Source organism: Esox lucius, chromosome 21, assembly GCF_011004845.1.
Source record: "Esox lucius isolate fEsoLuc1 chromosome 21, fEsoLuc1.pri, whole genome shotgun sequence".
NCBI classification, from domain to species: domain Eukaryota; kingdom Metazoa; phylum Chordata; class Actinopteri; order Esociformes; family Esocidae; genus Esox; species Esox lucius.
In genome coordinates, this window is record NC_047589.1 from 14,460,463 (window position 1) to 14,482,508 (window position 22,046).

Below are 22,046 nucleotides of genomic sequence, written 5' to 3' on the forward strand. Positions count from 1 at the left end.
AAACCTGACATCATAACAAGAGTGCTGTACAGTATCGAGGTAATTTATTTCCCCTTTCTATATTTCCTACTCTCTCTTAGTCTCTCTCTGTTTCTGCTTCTCTCCTCTCTGTCTCTCTTTGCATGTTTTGGCTGTGTCTTTGAAGGACTGTACTGTAGTTAGCATGCTGAGGCTTTTCCTGGTGACTCATCCATTTACTTAATTGTGATTAGTTGAGTGGATTGTATTCGGTAGCGCTGATTAATTGCTATCCTTTTTTCAGACCGTGACTTCATGCAGTATTTAAGTTAAAAAGTACAAACTCAGTCTTTCTTTCAGACCAACTCTCCCCCGTTCTACTCTTTGAGTTGGGGTTTGTTTACATTATGAGAGAGAGATTCAAACGCTAGATAAATGTATCTTAGTTTTCATAATCATTTACGTAACGTTTTAATTTCCACCCACATTTTGCCGAAAAAAATTGCGATATGCGTTCGCACATTTCCGACACAATTGCCTTCACGCTGGCAAAACTCGTTCGAAAATGTGGTGCACGCTGCCTTGGAAGGTGGTATCTTGAGCTGTCGATATCTGCAAGTTTGCACAAACAAAATGTTCTCGCGTCTCGGGGAATGTTGCGTAAAGTCCATAAGCCCTTAGCCTGTAACCCAAACCTACGGATTTCTTGTATGTTGGGAAAAGGAATTAATTGAGTTTGGGTAGAGAGGCAGTGACATGTGGGTACTCATTGCCTGCTGCCCAAAACAAGGCCAGTTGTTTTTCTTCATTCGAAGAATGTGGTGTTTTGGATAAGGTTAACCAAAACAGAATTGGGGTTGAACGAACGCAAGAGTTGCGTCAAGGCTTCTGTCTACTCTGAGTACCGCGATACAGCAGTCCTGACACAAAGGATACTATTCTCTAGGTGCATTGGTTTCTGTCAGGGCCTTTAGGGCACTATATGGGGCATAGGGTGCCATTTGGAACCTATGTTATTCAATTTATCCCCTTAGAGCCAAAAAAAGAAGGGCGGAGAGAGACCCCCTATACTATTCCATATACAGTATAGCGCACTACATTTGCTCAGTCTTGCCCAAACTAGTGCACTTGATAGGGTACAGGGGACCATTGGAGATGCACACATTATTTCCATCCAGTATATCTGGATGTGAAAACAAAAAAATCAGTACAAACTGTAAAAAACACAACAAAAAAAATAAATAATCAAACTTATCACGGGTCTGACTGTAGGATAATGTGAAAAATATTAGCGGGAATCCTGGGTCACATCCCAAATCTAGCAAATCTAGCGATCTGGTCTATTGTAGAGCACTAAGTGGGGAACAGTGTGCTTTTTGGGCCACGTTCTGGGGATTCTGCGGTTGGCCCTGTTCATCTCGTCGGGCTGTTTCTAAACCCTGTTATGATCAGGATGTAGCTGGTAAATTGGAGATGCCCAGCTGTTTCATGTTTGTTATGGCTCGCTGTCTTTTGCTTTGGATACCTTCATCTCTACCCCAATCTGTCTGTCGGCCTGTCTGCCTTCTCGTCTCCTCCCCCTACATCTCCTTCTTTCTGTTTTCCTTTGCTCCGTTACTGCTGCCATTTAGAATCTGGTCAGACCTTGTGTCCCTTTCCATCATGGACCTTACTCCGCTCAGACACTGGACCCTCCAACCCGGGTTGTTAAGCGTCATTAAGAGCTGTCAAAACACCCGTCCAGGAACCGTGCAACAGCCCCCCCCCACCAACCCGGTCTCCCTGTCGGTCTTGCTCCCCCACGGTGAATGAATTGGTATTCCCGTTAACAGCAGCCGTGCCATGATGGGCACAACTCATGGCCAGACACCTCCTGTGGGGTGTCCGGTTCTGCCAGGGCAATGCCATCCTGTTGGTGCTGCCAAGCCAGGCCACTGCGGTGTCGCTAATCAATGCAGGTCCTGACCACCCACCCTCACCGCCGTCGGCTGGGCTTCTCGTTAACAGTCCTGGAATGCTCCACTTGTCTTTTCGTCCTCAGTGCTCATTTTCAGACAGCGGTATGATCACACTCAACCAGACCTCACTGCGCACTTAGCGTCTGTCTCTTCCAGGAACAAACCAAGGGTGACTGGCATCACAGTCTGATGTTGGCCATGTCAGAAAAATTGAGGCCGAGATTTATTCCATCTGGTGGTCAGGAGGCCCCCCCACCGCCCTACCCACGTACCGTTCTGATATCGTTAAAGCCGTTGAATCGCTCCTCTGCGCCTCATCGCGTTTTGGGTTGTCTCTCCGGCAGACGTAAACACACACAGAGACTCAGATGGTCAGGATAATTACCAGCCATCACTCTATGTCTCGCCGGGCCTCGCGATGGAGTTTTAATACCGTTGGCTTGACTGTGAACTTTGGGCTTTGAGCGGCACCACTCAGCTCTGGCGAGAAGCGAGTGAATACTGCGTTTATCTGCGAGCAAAGCTTTTGTTAATTTTGAACGTGCTCAATTAGAGTGGATAGACAATAGCACCAGGGGACGTTTAAAACAGCATCTGAGGATGTCCTCTTGTGTGTCTGCTTACGTTAGCGTTTGAGAACCAAACGTTGTCTGTAAGCGTTTGAGAACCAAAGTTGTCTGTAACGACACTATGATGAATGGAGAGACGGAGGAGATTAGAAAAGGCAAGTAAGACACATGTTAGTGTTTTATAGATAAAGCTATGTGCTTTAAAACACATCTTATATTTGATGGATTAGCAGAGGGGTTGGCGCACTTGGTGAGGAAGATGGAACGTTCCCAATCGTTCTAGTGTGTAAAACACGAGGAAACGTCCCAAGTGTTCAGGTTCCATGGCGGTATGGGATTGGATCATTTCTACATGTATTCAATTTGTAACTGGCTGTAGTTAAAAGTTTCTGGGGCATTTTGCTTCCATGGTGGTATCGGCATGCCTCTTCTTTTCCTTATGGGGCCCATTAGATGAGTAACTTGTAACAGCAGGCTGTGTTCCCAGTCATAATAGTTTGCATTCTAGGGGCAGCAGAAAGCCTAGTGGGGAGAGTGTTGAGCTAGTAACCGATCTGACGGTCATCAGGTGATGTGCCCTTGAGCAAGGCATTTAGGCCTGATGGTTCCTGTAGTGTGTCGCTCTGGATAAGCCTCTGGTAAATGGTGGTATATATGATGTCCGGATATGGGATTTAAACGCAGTAGTTTCAATTCTGCCTAATTCTGTCTAGCTACCAGCCAAACCTTATAGTTAACTACATTTTGGCTGAACCCAGAATTGTGTGTCTGACGGAGGGTGTTTGATGAAAAGCCAAAGCCTCCACCCATCAGTAAATGTCAACTGTTGAGACCACGGCCTGGGCTCTGTGTGTGTTTTTCTAATGTTTGAGCCTCTACCTGAACCATCTCAAGCCTGTCTGATGAATGATCCACATCACACAGCCCCAGACCCTCGACACAAACATTATTACCAAATTCCCCCATTGATCTTGAGGCATGATGAAAGCCTATCCTATTATCGGTAATCCTACACGCCTTGAACACTTTTTCAGGCCTCTAGAAATTCTGGGACACACTTTCCCACCTTGTTTTTATAATCTTCACTCGCTTCCTTTCCCCAAAGTGTTTTCCGAGTTCCGTGTTTAGCGTTCCGTCCGCGCGGCATTCCGTGAGTGGGATGGCGGATTGGTGAATGTGTGCATTGTTGCCCGTCGCCGCGCTCCTGGCGACCTCGTCCCATGTGTTTCCCGACCACTTATGGAAATGAGATGTGACATGTGAAAGTGGTGTTTTCTTGGCTGGGTGAAACACAGGAGAAAACACTTAATAATCCCAGGGAGCTGAGAGACGCTACAACTGTCTCATTGTGCACACACACACACACACACACACACATACATACATGCTGACTCACACGCTGGATTTAGACTTGACACACAAACACCTGCATGACATTCTGAGGTGGGCCGGCTAAATATATTTTCTCAGAGAGTGTGTAATGACTCTGACATTAACATCTAACATTAAGAGCCTGCGGATTGGGGGAAAGGAGGAGGGGAAGAAAAATGTACTGAAAGCAGTCTATCCCTGGACACACACACACAAACACACACAGTATCTTAGGAGAACACAGACTCCTCCCTGGAATGTCGCTGTAATTATCATGATAATGAGCGGCTATTTTCCCTTTTCTCATAATACCTGTTAATTATACTTTCAGGTCAGGAGCAGGGTTAAGGAAATAAAGAGCATTTTAGCCGGATAGGTTTTTATTAGTTGTAATCACAAGTGATTTAATAAAACAGGTGGAGTGGCATGCAACAGGTCATAGAGAGGGGATTGAGCCAGGCAACACACATGTGCATGCACACACAGACACACACAGACACACACAGGAGCCGTCACTGTGGTATGAACTACTAGAAGGAAAAATCGTTTAACATTCAACCTGAGGAACCTTTTTCTCTCTCTGGTTTTTCTCTGTTTCTTTGACAGTTAGCTCTTTCATCTGTGGAGTTCTGCACTAAGACGTCACAGATGCTTTGCCGCTCTTTACTGTAAAATAGGCATACCAAGGTCATTTACCAACTTTTCCCAATCACCAGCGCATTAATAACAGTATTACTTGAGTATCGCTTTTCTTTATATTCTCCTCATTCCTTTTTGAAAATGTTTTTATAGACAATGCCGTACATTGTCTCGGCGGGGGGTGGGGGCGTTTGTAAGGCCTCATAAATGCGGATTGGCTTCGTCTCTGAATTATCTTAAATGTTATGGAGGCAATATGCCACCCATCTGAGGTAAGGCTGAATGGCAGCCTTTTACACATAAAGACATGATTGGAGGTAATTGCGTTTTAATGTCCAGGAGGCCTTGTTTCCATTGTGATGCTGTTTTCCATGGTCAACATCTGGTGAGAGGAGAATGCCAGCATGTGGTTTTGACTACATTCATATTTATATCCTAAATACTTCAGTCAACACGGTGGCGGGTGGCAGCCCTGCCGGGGTGGATTGGCCGGAGCCGGGGTTTATTGTCGCCGTTACACTTTGCTGTTAAGTGACATCATGTCAAAACACCTCCTCTCCCACGTTCTGACAACCTGCATTTGTTTTTTCTTGTCTCGTTCAATTTGGACGGGAAAACAGTGTTTGTTGAATGCCTCGGGCTCAGACGCCGTTCCCGGGACAATGTTATGAGTGGTGGTTACGGGCCGAGGGATTTGTGTGTGAAATGGAGACGCCTGCTTGATTTCGCTGGCAGGTCAAGAAGCGACGGGGTCTTTTCATGGGCGGGGCGAGGGGAGTGTTGGGGGGGGGGGGGGGTCTGGGTACCTACACCTCTAGTGCTACGGCCAGGTCGATCCCCACCAGTCATCTAACTGTTATAGGTCCACAGACAGCAGGTAGACTTATGGCCAGTTACCCAGCACCCTAGTTCTCCAGCTCTCCACCTCCCCAGTTCCCCAGCACCCTAGTTCTCCAGCTCCCCAGATCCCCAGCACCCTAGTTCTCCAACTCTCCACCTCCCCTGTTCCCCAGCACCCTAGTTCTCCAGCTCCCCAGATCCCCAGCACCCTAGTTCTCCAGCTCTCCACTTCCCCAGCTTCCCTGCTTGCGACCCCTGAAGGCTCACCCTGTAATCCAGTTGTCTAGGTCCTTTGGCTGCAGCAACTGTCCCAGCCGTTGTCTGTGTCTGTCGGCCCTGGGCCACCGGACCCCTGAAGGCCCATCTAGCTAAAAGGCCTCGGCCCACCTGGAGTTTGCTGAGTGGAGGTCTGAGGCCTGCGTCTTCTCCTGCCCTGGCAGTCTCAGAGCAATACCTGTCCTCTGCCTCAGTCTTTATGTCTACATCTGATGGCTCCACTTGGTGTTGAGAGGTCCTGGAGGATATCGCTTGACTTTCGTTTGCTCCCAGAAATGCACGCCAGCCTCTTATATAACGTGAGGCAATCCAGAACCCCCCCCCCCTCCCTTTTCTCAACGTTAGGTGAATATGTGAAGTGTGAGCCCTTTCTCTTCACACACTAAATATGGCAGCCATCTCTGTAGCCCGGCATGTGTTTTCACCTACGGCGACTCGCAGACACTCGGAGAGCGAATACTACCAGCATTCTGATGCAGCTGAATATCGCTCCAATTCTCATCACGCCGTGGAGATTAAGCTATTGAGTTCTGGCCGGGCCTACAATAACAATCAGAAGCATTTATGTGTTAGAAATGTAGTAATAGTGGTCGGACCAGAGGTTCTCATATGGAGCCGATCACCAGTGGAGCACAGCGGAGGCCGAGGATCGCCTTACTTACTGATGAGTAATTGACCGCCACCGAACCCAGAGCTAAAAGCACTGATTCCACCAGGATGATCCCACTTCTCCAACATATAATTTTTGGGAGGGTTCTTCTAAGTTATGCCTATTTTAAGGTCTTCATTCTGAGTCAGAAGTGGATGGAACCTGGAAGGAGATGGGGTTTGGGGGGGGGTATGCTAAAGACCAATTTTTCTGCTCTTCCTGTATCCTGTCTGGCTGTTGTTTGGGTGTTAAGCTACCTATTTCGTGAGACTGGAGAGGTTTAGCTTGGTTAAATGCTCCCCCCCTCTAATTACTTGAGGACTGGTGCAGCGGAGCTCATTATTTAGGATTTGTGATTGTCCCACATCCATCATAACCCTTAAGTCCTCTGTACTGGCCAGGTTGTCAGGGTGTATTCCAAATGGCTCTACGGTTCTTCCCTATGGTCCTTTCAGTAAATGTAGTGGACTACGTAGGGAATAGCGTGCCATTGAGGACCTAACCTCCATCTATCTGACTGTTAGTTTGTCTCCGGCTGGCTTCAGCTAGCCCCCGGGCATCACAGTTTCCCTGGCTCTTGTTAGATTCTTCTGCAACTGGAGTCTCCCTTGCTAGCGGGTGCTGATGGGTCCGTCTATGTAAACTAACAACAGTGCAGCGGCCATCCTCAGGTTAGAACTTAGAAGGCCCCATGCCTAGAGCTTGTGGATCTTTCCTGTGTGTGGGTGTGGGTGTGCTTGACCTTGTGTTGACCGCTGTCTAAGTGTTTTCAGCCAGGCCCAGATTATTTTGGTTTAAGTTGGTTTGTTGATGTGTTTGCTTAACAGAGCCACCCTCATTAGGAGTCATGCATCAGTGTCTGTGATTAGAGGTAACCAAAATGCATCAGTGCCTGTGATTAGAGGTAACCAGAGGGCATCGGTGTCTGTGATTAGAGGTAACCAAAAGGCATCAGTGCCTGTGATTAGAGGTAACCAGAGGGCATCAGTGTCTCTGATTAGAGGTAACCACAAGGCATTGGTGTTGGTTATTAGAGGTAACCAAAAGGCATCAGTGCCTGTGATTAGAGGTAACCAGAGGGCATCAGTGTCTCTGATTAGAGGTAACCAAAAGGCATCAGTGCCTGTGATTAGAGGTAACCAGAGGGCATCGGTGTCTGTGATTAGAGGTAACCACAAGGCATTGGTGTTGGTTATTAGAGGTAACCACAGGGCATCAGTGACTATGATTAGAGGTAACCACTGGGCATCATTGTCAGTGATTAGAGGTAACCACAGGGCATCAATGTCAGTGATTAGAGGTAACCACTGGGCATCAATGTCAGTGATTAGAGGTAACCACTGGGCATCAATGTCAGTGATTAGAGGTAACCACTGGGCATCAATGTCAGTGATTAGAGGTAACCACTGGGCATCAATGTCAGTGATTAGAGGTAACCACTGGGCATCAATGTCAGTGATTAGAGGTAACCACAGGGCATCAATGTCAGTGATTAGAGGTAACCACTGGGTATCAATGTCAGTGATTAGAAGTAACCACAGGGCATCAGTGATTAGAGGTAGCCACAGGGCATCAGAGGGGCTGTGCCACATGGGAAGTAGGGGCTTAGGTTACGACGGGGTCACAACTTTTATCCTAATACTCCCCTGTACCATAAAAATGCTCTTAAAATCAGGGCAGGCCTGTTAGCTAGCGAACAGAATAGCTGTCGCTGGCTCAGGAAACAGATGAAGAAGTGTACTAGCGGATCCACCAACTCCCAAATCACACGATCTGAGAGCACTAGAGATGTGACTTGACTAACTCTGGAAAGGAGCGGGGAGTGCTTTAGCGAAGACTCGAAGTGAAGTGCTCATTATTTCAACAGCTCAGGGTTAGTTGACGTGAACAACATTTTCCTCCTGCGCTACTCGTCACCTCCTAATGTCTCTCTCCAGGAGAGGCCCTATCGTTAACCAGACGTCATCTTTTTCCCCCTTTTTTGTCTCTCTCTTCCTCCCTCTCCTCCCTGATGCGGCCCAGGCCTTTGCCTCCTGGGTGGACACGTGTGTGTGTGTGTGTGTGTGTGTGTGTGAGTGTGTGTGTGTGTGTGTGTGTGAGCAGCGGGATGAAGGGTCCTGTGCTCACCTCTCCTTCTCCAGTCAGCAGAAGACCAGGCTGCCAGGACCTGAGGAGGTCTGGCAGGGAAGGCTAGGGGAGCCAGCCCCCTCATCTATTGTAATCACTCTGTAGCGCTTTCCTCCGTTCTCTTTTTCGCCCCCCCCCCCCCCCCCGGCCCCTGTTCATCGGTTGTTTGGCTGTCTAACCCGTCGCTCCAGCGGTAGTCTGATAACTTGGCTGACGGCTACGCTCCTCTGTTGCTCCTATCAAGTAGAAGGTTGGCTCCCATGTGTCAGCGGGGTTCAAAAGGAGGTGGTCCAGGAATGACATCCCTCCCCTCCGTCCTGCCCTCTCCCTCCGTCCTATATCCCTTCCTCTCCTTCACTCTCTCCTTCCTTCCTTCCTTATATCCCTTCCTCCACTCTCCCTCTTTCTCTTTTCTTTCTCTCCCACTCTGTCTATCCTCTGTCTTCCCTCCCTCCTGGCGGTGCGTTGTCTGATATTGATGCACATCAAGGTAAGGGCTCAGGTTCCTGTTGTACAGCTCTGTTTCTACAAGGCTCTAGACTAGTCAGAGGTCCATTGCGACATGTGATAAGGGCAACTGAAGTGATGACGAAGAACAGACCGATCTTACTCACTTCTTTATTTACCCATTAGCCATCCACGAGCGTTCCTCTGTACCGTGGAGACCTAATAAAAACATCCTTCACATCATCGCCCTGGCCCCCGGCCAACAACACCGACCAAAACATCCCAGCTGGATAGAAGGCAGAGAGTTGCAAACCCTACGCCCCTGATGTCAGACACACACACACACACAGAGATAACACAGAACTGTATCTTTTTATCTTACTCTCTCTAGCTCTACACTTCCAGCGTCTTTACGTCTTTATCTATCGCTCCGCCTGTTTTCCTTTCGCCCCTCCGTCTCCCCCTGCCTTGCTTTCTGTCTCTCTCTCTCCGCCGCTCCTATTGCATCATGCTCCAGTCGCTGATGGTCCCAGTGAGGGGTAAGCTGTGACCTTAACTATAAGGACTGACAGTGTTCTGCCCCCTCTGCACTCCTCCTCTGAATTTCCTCCTACCGAAACCTCTCTGGTTACCGTAATTGGCCCAATTATTTGATTAAGTGGGAAAGCTGTGAAGATCTCTGGCCCGGGGAGTTTCTCTGGCCCGGGGACTGTATTATCCTGACGACCCCGGCTGTTTCTGTCAGGACCAGCCGCCATCTCTCCTTCTTAACATCACACGGTTAAACGACCTTGAGGAAATTATTATTAAAGGAGAAAACCATTAGGAGTGAACGGGTCAAGAAAACACTGATGGCGACGTGGTAATTTACAGCCGCAGTACGGTGGTAGAAACCAGAGGATCCTTCTGCTCCTTTTAGGAGAAGCCAGGGCCTGCGCCCAAAATGACGCCCTATTCCCTATATAGTGCGGTACCTTTTAATCAGTTTTGAGTGTGGTGGGCGAGCATTGGTCAAAAGGATTGCACTGAATCGGGTGCTACACGAGATGCGCAGAGGACCTCTTAAACCTGTGATTTATCTGGGCTTCTCTTCAGTCGGACATGTGGAAGGGTCGTTGGTAGGTACGCACGTAGGTAGCCCAGGAAAAACAAACCCGAAAGAATGTGTCAGCCCGCGGCCCGCTCATTGCTAGGTGTCTCGGAGTGCCCCTGGCTCGGTCCGACAGGCGGCTGGTTATACTGAGGTGCCAGTTGGTGGACAGTTAGACAGGTTGAAAGAAGACACAGCCACTGATGAAACCCCGGTGCCTCGTCCTTTGCAGAAACAATAACACGGGTGAAGATGATTAGGAAAACAGCTACGGGGGGATGAGAGGAGCGGGCGACGACGGTCTTCTGTTACGCGACAAACTGTGTGTCTAGACGACACGTCTCCAGACCCGTAACCCGTCTGGCTCGGCTCAGGCCGGATGACGACGGTGAATGACAGTGAATGATGGACGCCGTGCTGCGCTCGAGTCTCGCCGTCTGCCGGCGTCCGTCCACCGCCCGGCACACCGCCGACACGTTGTTTGTAGAAGGGTGGAGGGGGGGGGGGGGTGTTGGCTCTGCCTCGGCGTATTGTCTCCGGCCGGCTGGGAGAGAACAGACGGAGGCCCTGGTGAACACATCACTACACATCGCTGAGCTGAACACTGTCAGTGGAATGGAAAGGGAAACCGCATCCTCCATCACCCCCCCCCCCCCCCCCCCCCCCCCCCCCCCCGTCCGTCTTCCCCTCGTCCCTCCCTCGCCCCCCCGCATCACAACCCAAGTCACTTGACTGGGCGTGTCCAAATGTTTGACTGGTCCGGTATGCCGGGCGAGAGACCTCGATGTGTGATCACTGCAGCAGGATCTCTGACCTGTTGCAACCAGGGGGAGCCCATCACTGTCAGACCAACCCCCGTAGGTGTCTTTGCTTTCGCTTGTCATTCTCACTTGTAACTAGACATTTTTACAATGCTGTACGCAGCCTATAACCTAACATAAAAAAATGCCTTCATCCATTTTGTTACTTCCAGTGTAATGTTTACGTACAATTGTAGATTTGCAGACGTTATTTTTGTTTTCACTGCTGTGATGTTGCTGCCCTTGCTATGGCGAGGTAAACAACTGTTTCCCATGCCAATAAAGCCCTTTAAATTGACATTGACAACAATGAGAGAGAGAGAGAGAGAGAGAGAGAGAGAGAGAGAGAATAAAAAAGAGATGGAATCTGATTGAGTCATATTGGATCTGGGCTGAGGTATACACACTACTGGTGGATCAACTCTCAGTTTGGACTGAAAATGGCCGGCTGTGCTGTTCCCCCGATGTCGTTGATTAAAATGGTGTTGGGGTTGGAAACCATTGAGATTTCTATCAGGTTGGATGAGATGGTTCCCCAGAATATGTCGGTTGGACCATTTTGATGGAATCTCTGGAGAGTGGCGCATGTGTAACATCACACTTCATTGATCTTGTTTTGGTTCTCCCCACTGTGTGTGTGTGTGTGTGTGTGTGTGTGAGACAGGGAGCAACAATAAAGCGTGATGAGCAAACAGGAGCCATACTTGTTGCCAGGATCATGAGAGGTGGAGCAGCAGACCGAAGCGGTAAGTTCTCTGTTTCTCTTTTTTTTTTACCCCCCTTACTCTCTCTTGCCCTCTTTTCTCTTTCTAACTGGATTCAAATGGGTTTTATTGGCATGAGAAGCAAGTCAGAAATAGACAGATGAAGACATTTGAAATGTTATTAGTAGTTATGTACAATAAACAAATATTTAAAGTATGAGTTTCAATCAAATGTGGGGTATTGTATTGTACTATGGATACTGTTGCTTAGTTTTGCATGAATAGTCTCAATCAGGCATTTGTCCCATTTTAGTTAGTTATTGGTTAGTGGACACCAGATCTTTGCCTTTGTCTTTACTTTAGTCTCTTGGTTTCTCTTTTTTGCCTCTAGCTCTGTCTTCCTCTCAATCTATTCCTCTCTATCTCTCCTTTGTCTTCTTTTGTTTCTCATCCTTTCATTCCTCTTTTTCTCTGTGTTTCCCAATTGCTCTATCCATCTCTATTTCTCCTTGTCTCTTCCTTCTCCATCTCTCCCAGTCTCTCTCTCTCTCTACCTGTCTCTCCCAGTCTCTCTCTCTCTCTACCTGTCTCTCCCAGTCTCTCTCTAACTCCGTTCCACTCTGTATTAATTGTGTCATGAATTTATGCCCAGTTGGGATCTGACAGTTGGATACTGATCGGTGATTCTCCACGCCCAGTAATCATTAATACCACCATGAAGTAGAGCCACATGCTGTGGAGGAGCAGAGCACAACCTCACACACATCCTAACCACATAATACTCCTCAGTCACTGTTCAGCTAATAGTCTCCTATTCATCTACAAAAAATAATAATTGATAAGAATGTAAATTAGTGAAATGTCATTTCTGCTTCTGCTACAAATGCTACTAGCTGTTATTGTATGCCACAGGTACTGTAAGCCTGATAAAAATGAATGGTGAAAGAGTTTGATAGTGTTTTTTTCTTTTCTTTTTTTTTTATAAAAGAGAGGTTGTTTTATTTACGTGCTTTTTGGTTTTATTTTGTGTTAAAACTACAGGTTTAAACTTCCAAATTTTGTGTTGCAACATGAAATTGGTTTAATTAGGGTTATTTTGCCACTGATCAGCACAAAACAGTCTATGATGTCTATGTCAAAAATACAATATAAAACTGAAATTATCACGAATTCTAAGTATCTATTGCACACGAATGTTTAAAAATGGTAAGGACGTTTCAGGTGTTGTAATGTTAGCTACATATGTACGGTGTTGTATCAGTGTGCAAATAGGTGAGGTATGAATGACATGGGAATATAAATAAACCGTTGAATATTGATTTTGCCTGTGCAACCCTGGTTCTCCGTTTCTCATGACAGTGGGTCACCTGTCTTGCTGTGGTTATTGGACTGTTTGGCCTTACAGATAATATGTGCATGAGGAGACTCTGATTCTCCTTTCTTTCTCTATTTCTCTCTCCACTCCTTACGTCTCTGTCTCACTCCTCACTGCTCCCTGTCTTGTCTCTGTTCCAGGTCTGATCCATGTAGGGGACGAGCTGAGGGAAGTCAACGGGATTCCAGTGGATGACAAGAAGCCTGATGAAATCATCCACATTCTGGTATGTGTCTGTGTGTGTGTGTGTGTCTGTCTGTTTGTGTGTGTGTGTGTGTGTGTGTGTGTGTGTGTCTGTGTGTGTTAATGTTGACCTTACATTTTATATTTTAGCAGACTTTATTTTATCCAGACTGACTTACAGAAGCAATAATGGTGAAGTGCTTTGCTCAACGACAGAACAACATATTTCACCTTTATGTTTTTTCCCAATACTAGCCCAACACTCTATTCACCAAGCTGTCAGCTGCCTAATTGTGACCTGTCTTTTTTAAGTGTGTTTTTGTCCCGGGTCATGCCGTCTTGGAGATTTACTGAGTTGTTTGTTGTGGCAGAACTCTCTCCTCCTAACCTAGCCTCGAGGGCCACCATGTCCCTTGTCTCCTCCATGTTAGCAGCTGGCCTAAACTCTGGCTGGCCCTTCTGTTGTAGCCAGACTATCTCAACTCCACGATTTACAGCAGGCGGACTGAATCTCCCGCGCTCCAATAAAAAACGATTCATTTTAGTGCAAATTCACGCGCTGTGCCTCAGTCCGCCTGCACTGCAGCTCTTCTTTGGGGGGTGTTGGGCTCCTTTGTCCGGGCTACGCCTGGGACATGTTGGCCTCATGCTCCCCCTGGAAGAGAGAAGCAGGTAGAGGGTCCCTGTTTGGACCAGGGGTCAGACCGGTTCAACGGACAGCTGAGGTTTTCAGTCTTAAATTGTGCTTGATTGATTATATTAGGTTACTAATAAGTTAGGATCTCCCCTCACCTGGTTGTATATATGTAGGTCTCTATTGGGCACCAGTTGAAAAGAAAAATACTAAGTTGGTTTGGAACTGACAGGGTTAAATCCTCTCCATTTGGGTTTGGATACATTTTGTTGGATTACACAAATTAAGACATTAGACTAGTCATTAGACTAGTTGGGATTTGATTAGACACGTTGGGTGTTCATTAGACTAGTTGGGTTTTCATTAGGCTACATGGGTTGAGGGTCATTTCCAATGAAACTCAATACCTTTTTTGTCTCTATTTCCCTCTTCTTGTTTCAGGCCAAGTCCCAAGGAGCCATTACATTTAAAATAATACCAGGCATCAAAGACGAGGCGCCGAGCAAGGAGCCCAAGGTGAGGTCCTAGTGCCGTCCTGGCCTAGTCATTATGTTGATGGGGTTACACACTGGGTCATACAGGGGTCCACTGGCTGCACTCACAGCGATCGCTAGAATGATAATAATACATCTCTCTCCTTCCAATGCTGACTGTCGTTTGTGCCTGGCCATGTACTGAAGATGACTCTCTGAGTACCTCCAAGTTCTGCTCTAGGATCACAGGCTCTCATGTACTCACTTTGATTCAAACAGCAGCACTGTTCCTAGAACAGCACTCCCAGGCCTATTGAATTTGTGTTTTTCAGTACACATTCCTCTTCAGCCCAGTGGGAAACAAATCAGCAAAGAGTGAGGAATGGACCATTTTAATCTTTTGGACTGCATCGCTCAATACATGCTTGATTCGGTCCTGTGTTTTGATAAGAGCATCTTACTACTGTATTTGGTCGAGTGTGACTTAGACTTTCGCGTAGCGTGTATGTAGCTTGGTTACATCAGGTGGGCGTTTTATCGGAGAATCCGCTGTCTGGCTGTATCTTGTGTTCTCTCAGCTCATAGTGGTGATGTATAGGCTCCCATAGACATTTATCAGGAACAGAGTGGCGCAGGGGAGAGAAGGTCCCCACGCTGAGGGTTAGGTCAAAACACAAGCTGGAATATCATTTGTCAGAACACGGGGCCCATGTATGCGCGTGTGTACATACGTGTGGGTGGGTCGGAGGGGGTTGTACTCTTTGTCATACTTTAATGGTTTTAATATGTCCATTTCAGACATCAATCTGAGCCTGTGTGTCGATGCCAAAACTCCAGCCTCCCCTCTGCGAGGAGCTATTCGACTGTTTTTCCTAGGCTGTAATAAATACGTTGAAGTGCGTACTAATTGGGGACACATGTGTAAAACTGTAAAAAAGACAAAGAAAGATGGACATGGAGGGGGGACAACCAGGAGCTTTCAGCGAGCATGCATTCGTTTATTTGACTGTTTGGCTGTTGAGCCAGAAAGACTGTTCCCTCCTCACTCAGACGCAAACAAAACGTCCCTGTCTGAAACATAATTTCACTACATGGCAACGTAGAGCTTCCTAAATCACCCTGACACATGCAGACATGAGCAGGGACTTTATCTGTCTTTCTCTCTTCTCTCTCTGTCTGTCTGTCTCTCTCTCTCTCTGCCCAGCCCAAAATATCTCCCCCTCTGCACATGCTCAGTAGTGACTTAGGATCGGTTAGTTATTGTGCCAGCGCTTCAGGATGGACTCAGGCTACTTCCTGTCCCATGTCTGTGTAGTGTTTACTCCGAAGTGTATCCTTCTCTCCCCTGACTATCCAATCTCAAATATATACATTTTCCAGTTGAGAAAGATTACCACTCTTAATTTGATCAGCAAATCAGCCTAAATCACTAAGCGGAACGAAGCAAGAGTCACATTTGGAGCCTCTGAATCATTAAAGTCTCGCCACGCTCTACAATGGCTGACAGACTTCAGTACAACGGGTGTTCTTCCCCTATTTAATATGAAGTGCACTAATTCACACCAGGCCCCATGAGAGTGTAGTGCGCTATGCAGTGAATAGGGTCTCATTTGGAACGACTCATGTTGATGGAACAGCCCTGTGAGGTGGGGGCCAATAGCTGCAGGTAATTGACTAACTCCTGATTGCACTGACCTTTTTTTGCCAATCACGTTAACCGACAGTGAAGTGTGTCTGTTCTGGTCTCTGAAGCTTGGGCAAGCGTAGATCGCCGTAGCGCCGGCCTACCTTGATGCCGCTACGGCGACTTGGTGGGAGAGGAAACACCAGCTGTGTCAAAGTAACTGCTGTCATCTTATAAACCTCTGTCTTTCTCCCCCTGCCTCTCTCTTGCTGTCTTTCTCTGTCTCCCTCTCTTTCGCTCTCTCCCCAGATGTTTGTGAGGACACTTTTTGACTATGACCCAGCAGAGGACAAAGCCATCCCCTGTAAGGAGGCTGGCCTGTCCTTCAAGAAGGGAGATATCCTTCAGATCATGAGCCAGGATGATGCAACCTGGTGGCAGGCCAAACAGAACGGCCATGCCAACCCACGCGCTGGCCTCATACCCTCCAAACAGTTCCAGGAGAGGTGAGTGGGCTACCAATAAGTCAGACACCATCTGTTACATGCCCCTAAACCCCCTGTACCCCACCTCTCCAACATCCACCCGGTTCTTCTAAACCCCTGTACCCCACCTCTCCAACGTCCATCCGGTTCTTCTAAACCCCCTGTACCCCACCTCTCCAACGTCCATCCGGTTCTTCTAAACCCCCTGTACCCCACCTCTCCAACGTCCATCCGGTTCTTCTAAACCCCCTGTACCCCACCTCTCCAACGTCCATCCGGTTCTTCTAAACCCCCTGTACCCCACCTCTCCAACGTCCATCCGGTTCTTCTAAACCCCCTGTACCTCACCTCTCCAACGTCCACCCGGTTCTTCTAAACCCCCTGTACCCCACCTCTCCAACGTCCATTCGGTTCTTCTAAACCCCCTGTACCCCACCTCTCCAACGTCCATCCGGTTCTTCTAAACCCCCTGTACCCCACCTCTCCAACGTCCATCCGGTTTTTCTAAACCCCCTGTACACCACCTCTCCAACGTCCATCCGGTTCTTCTAAACCCCCTGTACCCCACCTCTCCAACGTCCACCCGGTTCTTCTAAACCCCCTGTACCCCACCTCTCCAACATCCACCCGGTTCTTCTAAACCCCCTGTACCCCACCTCTCCAACGTCCATCCGGTTCTTCTAAACCCCCTGTACCCCACCTCTCCAACGTCCATCCGGTTCTTTTAAACCCCCTGTACACCACCTCTCCAACGTCCATCCGGTTCTTCTAAACCCCCTGTACCCCACCTCTCCAACGTCCACCCGGTTCTTCTAAACCCCCTGTACCCCACCTCTCCAACGTCCACCCGGTTCTTCTAAACCCCCTGTACCCCACCTCTCCAACATCCACCCGGTTCTTCTAAACCCCCTGTACCCCACCTCTCCAACGTCCATTCGGTTCTTCTAAACCCCCTGTACCCCACCTCTCCAACGTCCATCCGGTTCTTCTAAACCCCCTGTACCCCACCTCTCCAACGTCCATCCGGTTCTTCTAAACCCCCTGTACCCCACCTCTCCAACGTCCATTCGGTTCTTCTAAACCCCCTGTACCCCACCTCTCCAACGTCCATCCGGTTCTTCTAAACCCCCTGTACCCCACCTCTCCAACGTCCATCCGGTTCTTCTAAACCCCCTGTACCCCACCTCTCCAACATCCACCCGGTTCTTCTAAACACACTGTACACCCCCCTCCAACATCTTTTCAACCCTGTCCTTCTAACTACCCCCCTACCATTATCTCTCAAACCCCAACCTGTCCTTCTAAACACTATTTTCACCCTTTCCATGTCTGTCTGTATTTCTATCTGTCTGTATTTCTATCTGTCTGCCATTCTGTCTATCTATATGTCTACACACCTGCCCGCCTGTCTGTCTGCCACCGCCACTACAAGCCCAGCCCAGTCCCAGAGTGTTTCACTGACGTCATAATGAAAGGAATGACTAGTTTTCCTCTCTCCCCCCCCCCCACCCTCCGTATTCCATCCTTTCCCCTCAGTTTTTTTTCTCCTGGTCTCGCACTGCCAAAATACTTTGGATTTCCGCGCACGTCTGGCCCGAAATGAGTAATGACAGAAAATGATAGCACTGGTACTGATCCACTTTGGAAGGGGAGAGGATGGAAAATCGCACATCAGTGTCGTGCTCGGATGGCTGCTGATGTGCAATACAGGGCTGGAGGCTCGGGGCAGTTTCTTGGCTCCCGCTCACAGACCGACAAGCTCTGAGAAAAAACCCAAGAGAAAAATGCCAAATCCTTCACATTTATTCATGCAGCTTTTTCAATAGGAGACATTCAGGTTTTTTTTGTCCAACTTTCTCCCTCTCTGTCCTGCCTTTCCTTTGCTTTTCCTTCCATACAGAAAGGCTGTGGTGGATACAGGTGTCAGGTCTCAAATTGATCACCCTGTTGCAGGAGAATTTCAGTAGTTTATTTGAGGTCTAAAAACGCCTCTGAAGTTTGTCATTTCCACTTTTAAATGTCAGACTTGATTTTCCCTTCCAAAACATCTAGCAACCCCTAAATACGTGTGCTGTATATTCATTATAATATACATAATTATCTGCATTTCCTGTCACTGCAGAATTATTTTCTTATTGATGCTGAATTACTCAGTTGGGTTTCCTCCGTTTCTTGGTATCATAGCAGAAAGTGTTTATGAATCCCAGTGCGGCTGTGAAAGCTGATGGGTTTATTGTGCTTCTCCCCCTCCTCTCTGTCTCCTCCTCCTCTCTACTCCTCCTCCAGGAGATTTGCGCTGCGTCGGCCTGCCGCCCATGTTCTTCAGCCCAACAAGATCTCCAACAGAAGATTATGTAAGCATCTATTACACACACACACACAAAGATAATGTAAGCATATATCTCCTGGCACTCGAACAGAGTGGCTGCCTGAATGTTAAAGCCCACCCGAGAGGATGAGCTTGGGTACTAGTGTCAGGAGACTGCACTGCTAGTGCTACATGTTTATGATGTAAACCCGTCTAGGTTGATTAACAGTCTAGGATAATCCCCTCACTCTGGAACGCTCCGAGGCTGCGATGCTGCCCCTGCTCTAGGGAGCCGATGTGTCTGGTTCCCCCCTTCCCTCAGGCTGTAAGGTCGCGAGGATGTGACGGAGGCCTGGTGTCGTAAATGAACCTCCTGTCCCGGGCGCCGCACTCTGGTTTACGCATTAACATGTTTTACTGTGTGTGAACATGTGGGCCCCCTGCCTCAGGGCTTCACGAGACACGCTCGCACACATCCCTTGAAGTCACTGGCTGGGCAGTCTCATGACAACACGCAGACCAAACTGAGCTGGGAAACAAGTGGCTAAAATAGAGGGAAACAATTGGGTAGGGAGAAAGAGTGAGATGAAAGAAACGGGTGGCCACAGAGAGAGGTACCGACAGCACAGTAGAGAGGGAGAGTGTGTGTGATAAAGACTGATGTGGACAGAGAGAGAGAGAGAGAGAGCGAGAAGGAGGGCCTCACACCTTCACAACAGCTTATGAAGCCACTAACAGTATCTCTCTCACACAAGCACACACACAAACTCAAACACCTAGTGCTGTATTAACACCCTTGTTATGACAACTTTAAAACATGAACAGTGTAGCCATTAACAGGTCTTCACAAGGTCATTAACAGGTCATCAGAAGGTCATTAACACATCAGACGTAAACAATCTGTCAGTCCCGAGGTGTTTATTGCCCCGTTCAGCCCCGGACCTCTTTGCTTGTCAAAGTGTGTACACAGCACCTCTCAGACGTGTCAGCACACGCGTGTGTGCGTGCGTGCGTGCGTGCGTGCGTGTGTGTTATACACTGCCTCTCAGGCGAGGAGGTGTTTATTCCTTTTCTCTGTTCTCTCTCTCCACCTTTTCATCATGTATACTAAACCCATAATACCTCTGTACATGCAGCCTGTCATCACCCCCACCCCCCCTCCCTTGCTCCATCTCTCACTCTCTGGCTCTCTGTGACACATATCCACAATAAATCCAGCGATAATTGGAGTGGACAGGTTCTATACCTTAACATGTATTCATGTTTCTTTGGTTCCCAAACATATGTGCAGACTACAGACGCTGCTGGTTTGGCCTGGTTGGGTAGTACTTACAGAGGACACGTCAGATCCACCCAAGTCCACTGTTCAATTCCTGTACTGTTTAAAGCAACAAATATCATGGTGGCCCAAATAGTCCAGTCATTATAATTGCCTTGTGATTTCAAAGCAGTCACAAACTATTAAAATGACATCAATTGTAAACATGAATAACTAATTATCCATCATTTCCTAATTTCCTGTTGATTTAACCCAACCATTTTTGGCCTGTGACCCACTATGCAAAAAAAGTTAGGTAGAGCATGGTCCTTGCATCACCAGGGTTCTGGATTCAATTCCCAAGTAACAATACTACAAATATAACTTTCTCTGCTGGAAGTGAGTTGAACAGGGGCCCTCAAAAGCTGTAGAATGGGATTTGGTGGTCGCAGGGCGACAGAGAAGATTGTGAACCTCTGGCCTCAGTTTGGCAGATGCAACGTGTAGCGTGTGCGCATGGTGGGTACTGGGAGGCCCTATCAATAGAATCATCCTGTGTTGAGTAGGAGGTCCCAGACCATAGTCTCAGGGTGCGTCCGGAACAGTACCCCCAAGGGCCCTGAGCATGTGTAGGGCCTTATGACATGTATGTGATGTATGTGTTCTGCCATGTCTTCTGCGCTACTACACATTTCTCAACACACTGGAGAGCAATACACACTTTACCCCAACATACCTCCCGGTCTCGTAGAAAATGTCAGTACAGTGTGCGACCCTTTGGACTGTCAACGTTCTGGTCAGGAGGAGGAGAGGACGGAGGGTTTTTACACAAGGCCCTGGAACACTCATCCTGGTTAATAATTAGCTGATTAAAAGATACCCAAAGACACGCATTGTTAAAGAGGGAGAGGCCTATGTGTGTGTGTGTGTGTGTGTGTGTGTGTGTGTGTGTCTGGGGGGCCGTGGTCTCTGTCTTTCCAACCCAGGAGCTAGCTCAATCGGCTAGAACAATATTGATCTTGGATGCGCCGGCCAGTCTAGCATCACTTAACCGTGTCCATTTATGCATAAGGTTTACGCCTTATAAATAGTCTATTTCTCCTTCCAAGATGCACCCTATGCTGGAGTAATGTAATAGAATGCCTTAAACATTTAGTAATAGAAGGCTATAAGCATAGTTGGTGTTTTCAAATAGCAGGGCCCGGTTAAAGTCATTTCACTGAATCTCATGGTGGCTGACAGCCAGTCCAGGCTGGTTTTGATAACTCCCTCCATCCATCCATCTGGTCCACCAGTGTTACCCAAATCTTGACTGTCCCTCTTGCTCTCTTTCATCCATGGTCTCTGCTCTGCCCATCCTTCCTGACAGTCTCCTGACAACTCTCGACTTGTGTCTCCATGGGTTATTGTAGCGCTCTATGTGTCTCCATACATTTTCACACAGTAGCGCTCCATGTCTCCATCCGTTATTATAGCTTGCTGCGTCTCCATACATTAGTATAGCTGGCTGTGGGTCTTTTATACATTATTATAGGCTTGCCATGGGTCTTTATACATTATTATAGCTCGCCATGGGTCTCCATACACAATTTTTGATTGCCACATCTTTCCATTATGTCTTTCCATACATTATTATTAGCTCGCCATGAGTCTTTATACATTATTATAGCTCTCCATGGGTCTTTATACATTATTATAGCTCTCCATGGGTCTTTATACATTATTATAGCTTGCAATGGGTCTCCATACACTATTTTTGATTGCCACGTCTGTCTTTCCATACATTATTATAGGCTTGCCGTGTCTGTCCATACGTTTGACATGTGATCCCTTGTCAGTAGTTAGGAGCGCTGGTCTAGCCAAACACGTGGGTGCACTTATAGCTCACCTGGAGGCCTTCTCCATCTTTCAGAGTCTGTCACTCCACAGGTTACGGTTGTCTCATCACACACACACACACACACACACACACACACTGTTCATCTTTCTTTCCTTAACTGCTGAAAGAAAGATTGAACTACTCTTAAACGGCACCCCAAATTACACTAAGTGCTCCTTAACCCGGCTCAGTTTATTGAACAATTTCAAATGTAGAACTCAAATGTTTATATGCTATTTCAAATCTCAATTTAAATGCTTGCAGACAAAGCCGTTCAAAACTGCTCAAATCAGATTACATTGAGTTAAACTTCAGCTGTAAGGTTAAGCATTGATTATTTTTATTTGAGACTACTATAATGCATTTTGAATGGATTTCAATTAGGCCTCAGCTACTTCT

At 47.5% G+C, this 22,046-nt stretch overlaps 1 protein-coding gene across 6 annotated transcripts in view; it reads left to right on the forward strand.

Annotated features, from left to right (window-relative positions):
• Positions 1-22,046, forward strand: part of mpp7a (membrane protein, palmitoylated 7a (MAGUK p55 subfamily member 7)) — a 153,143-nt gene that overhangs the window by 86,038 nt on the left and 45,059 nt on the right. For all 6 annotated transcript variants that reach the window (XM_034289299.1, XM_034289302.1, XM_034289301.1 and 3 more), the window contains 5 exons: positions 11,389-11,470; positions 12,944-13,029; positions 14,062-14,136; positions 16,027-16,223; positions 18,489-18,556. In XM_034289299.1, coding sequence (XP_034145190.1) covers positions 11,389-11,470; positions 12,944-13,029; positions 14,062-14,136; positions 16,027-16,223; positions 18,489-18,556 — 508 coding nt within the window. The remainder of the gene's footprint in view (positions 1-11,388; positions 11,471-12,943; positions 13,030-14,061; positions 14,137-16,026; positions 16,224-18,488; positions 18,557-22,046) is intronic.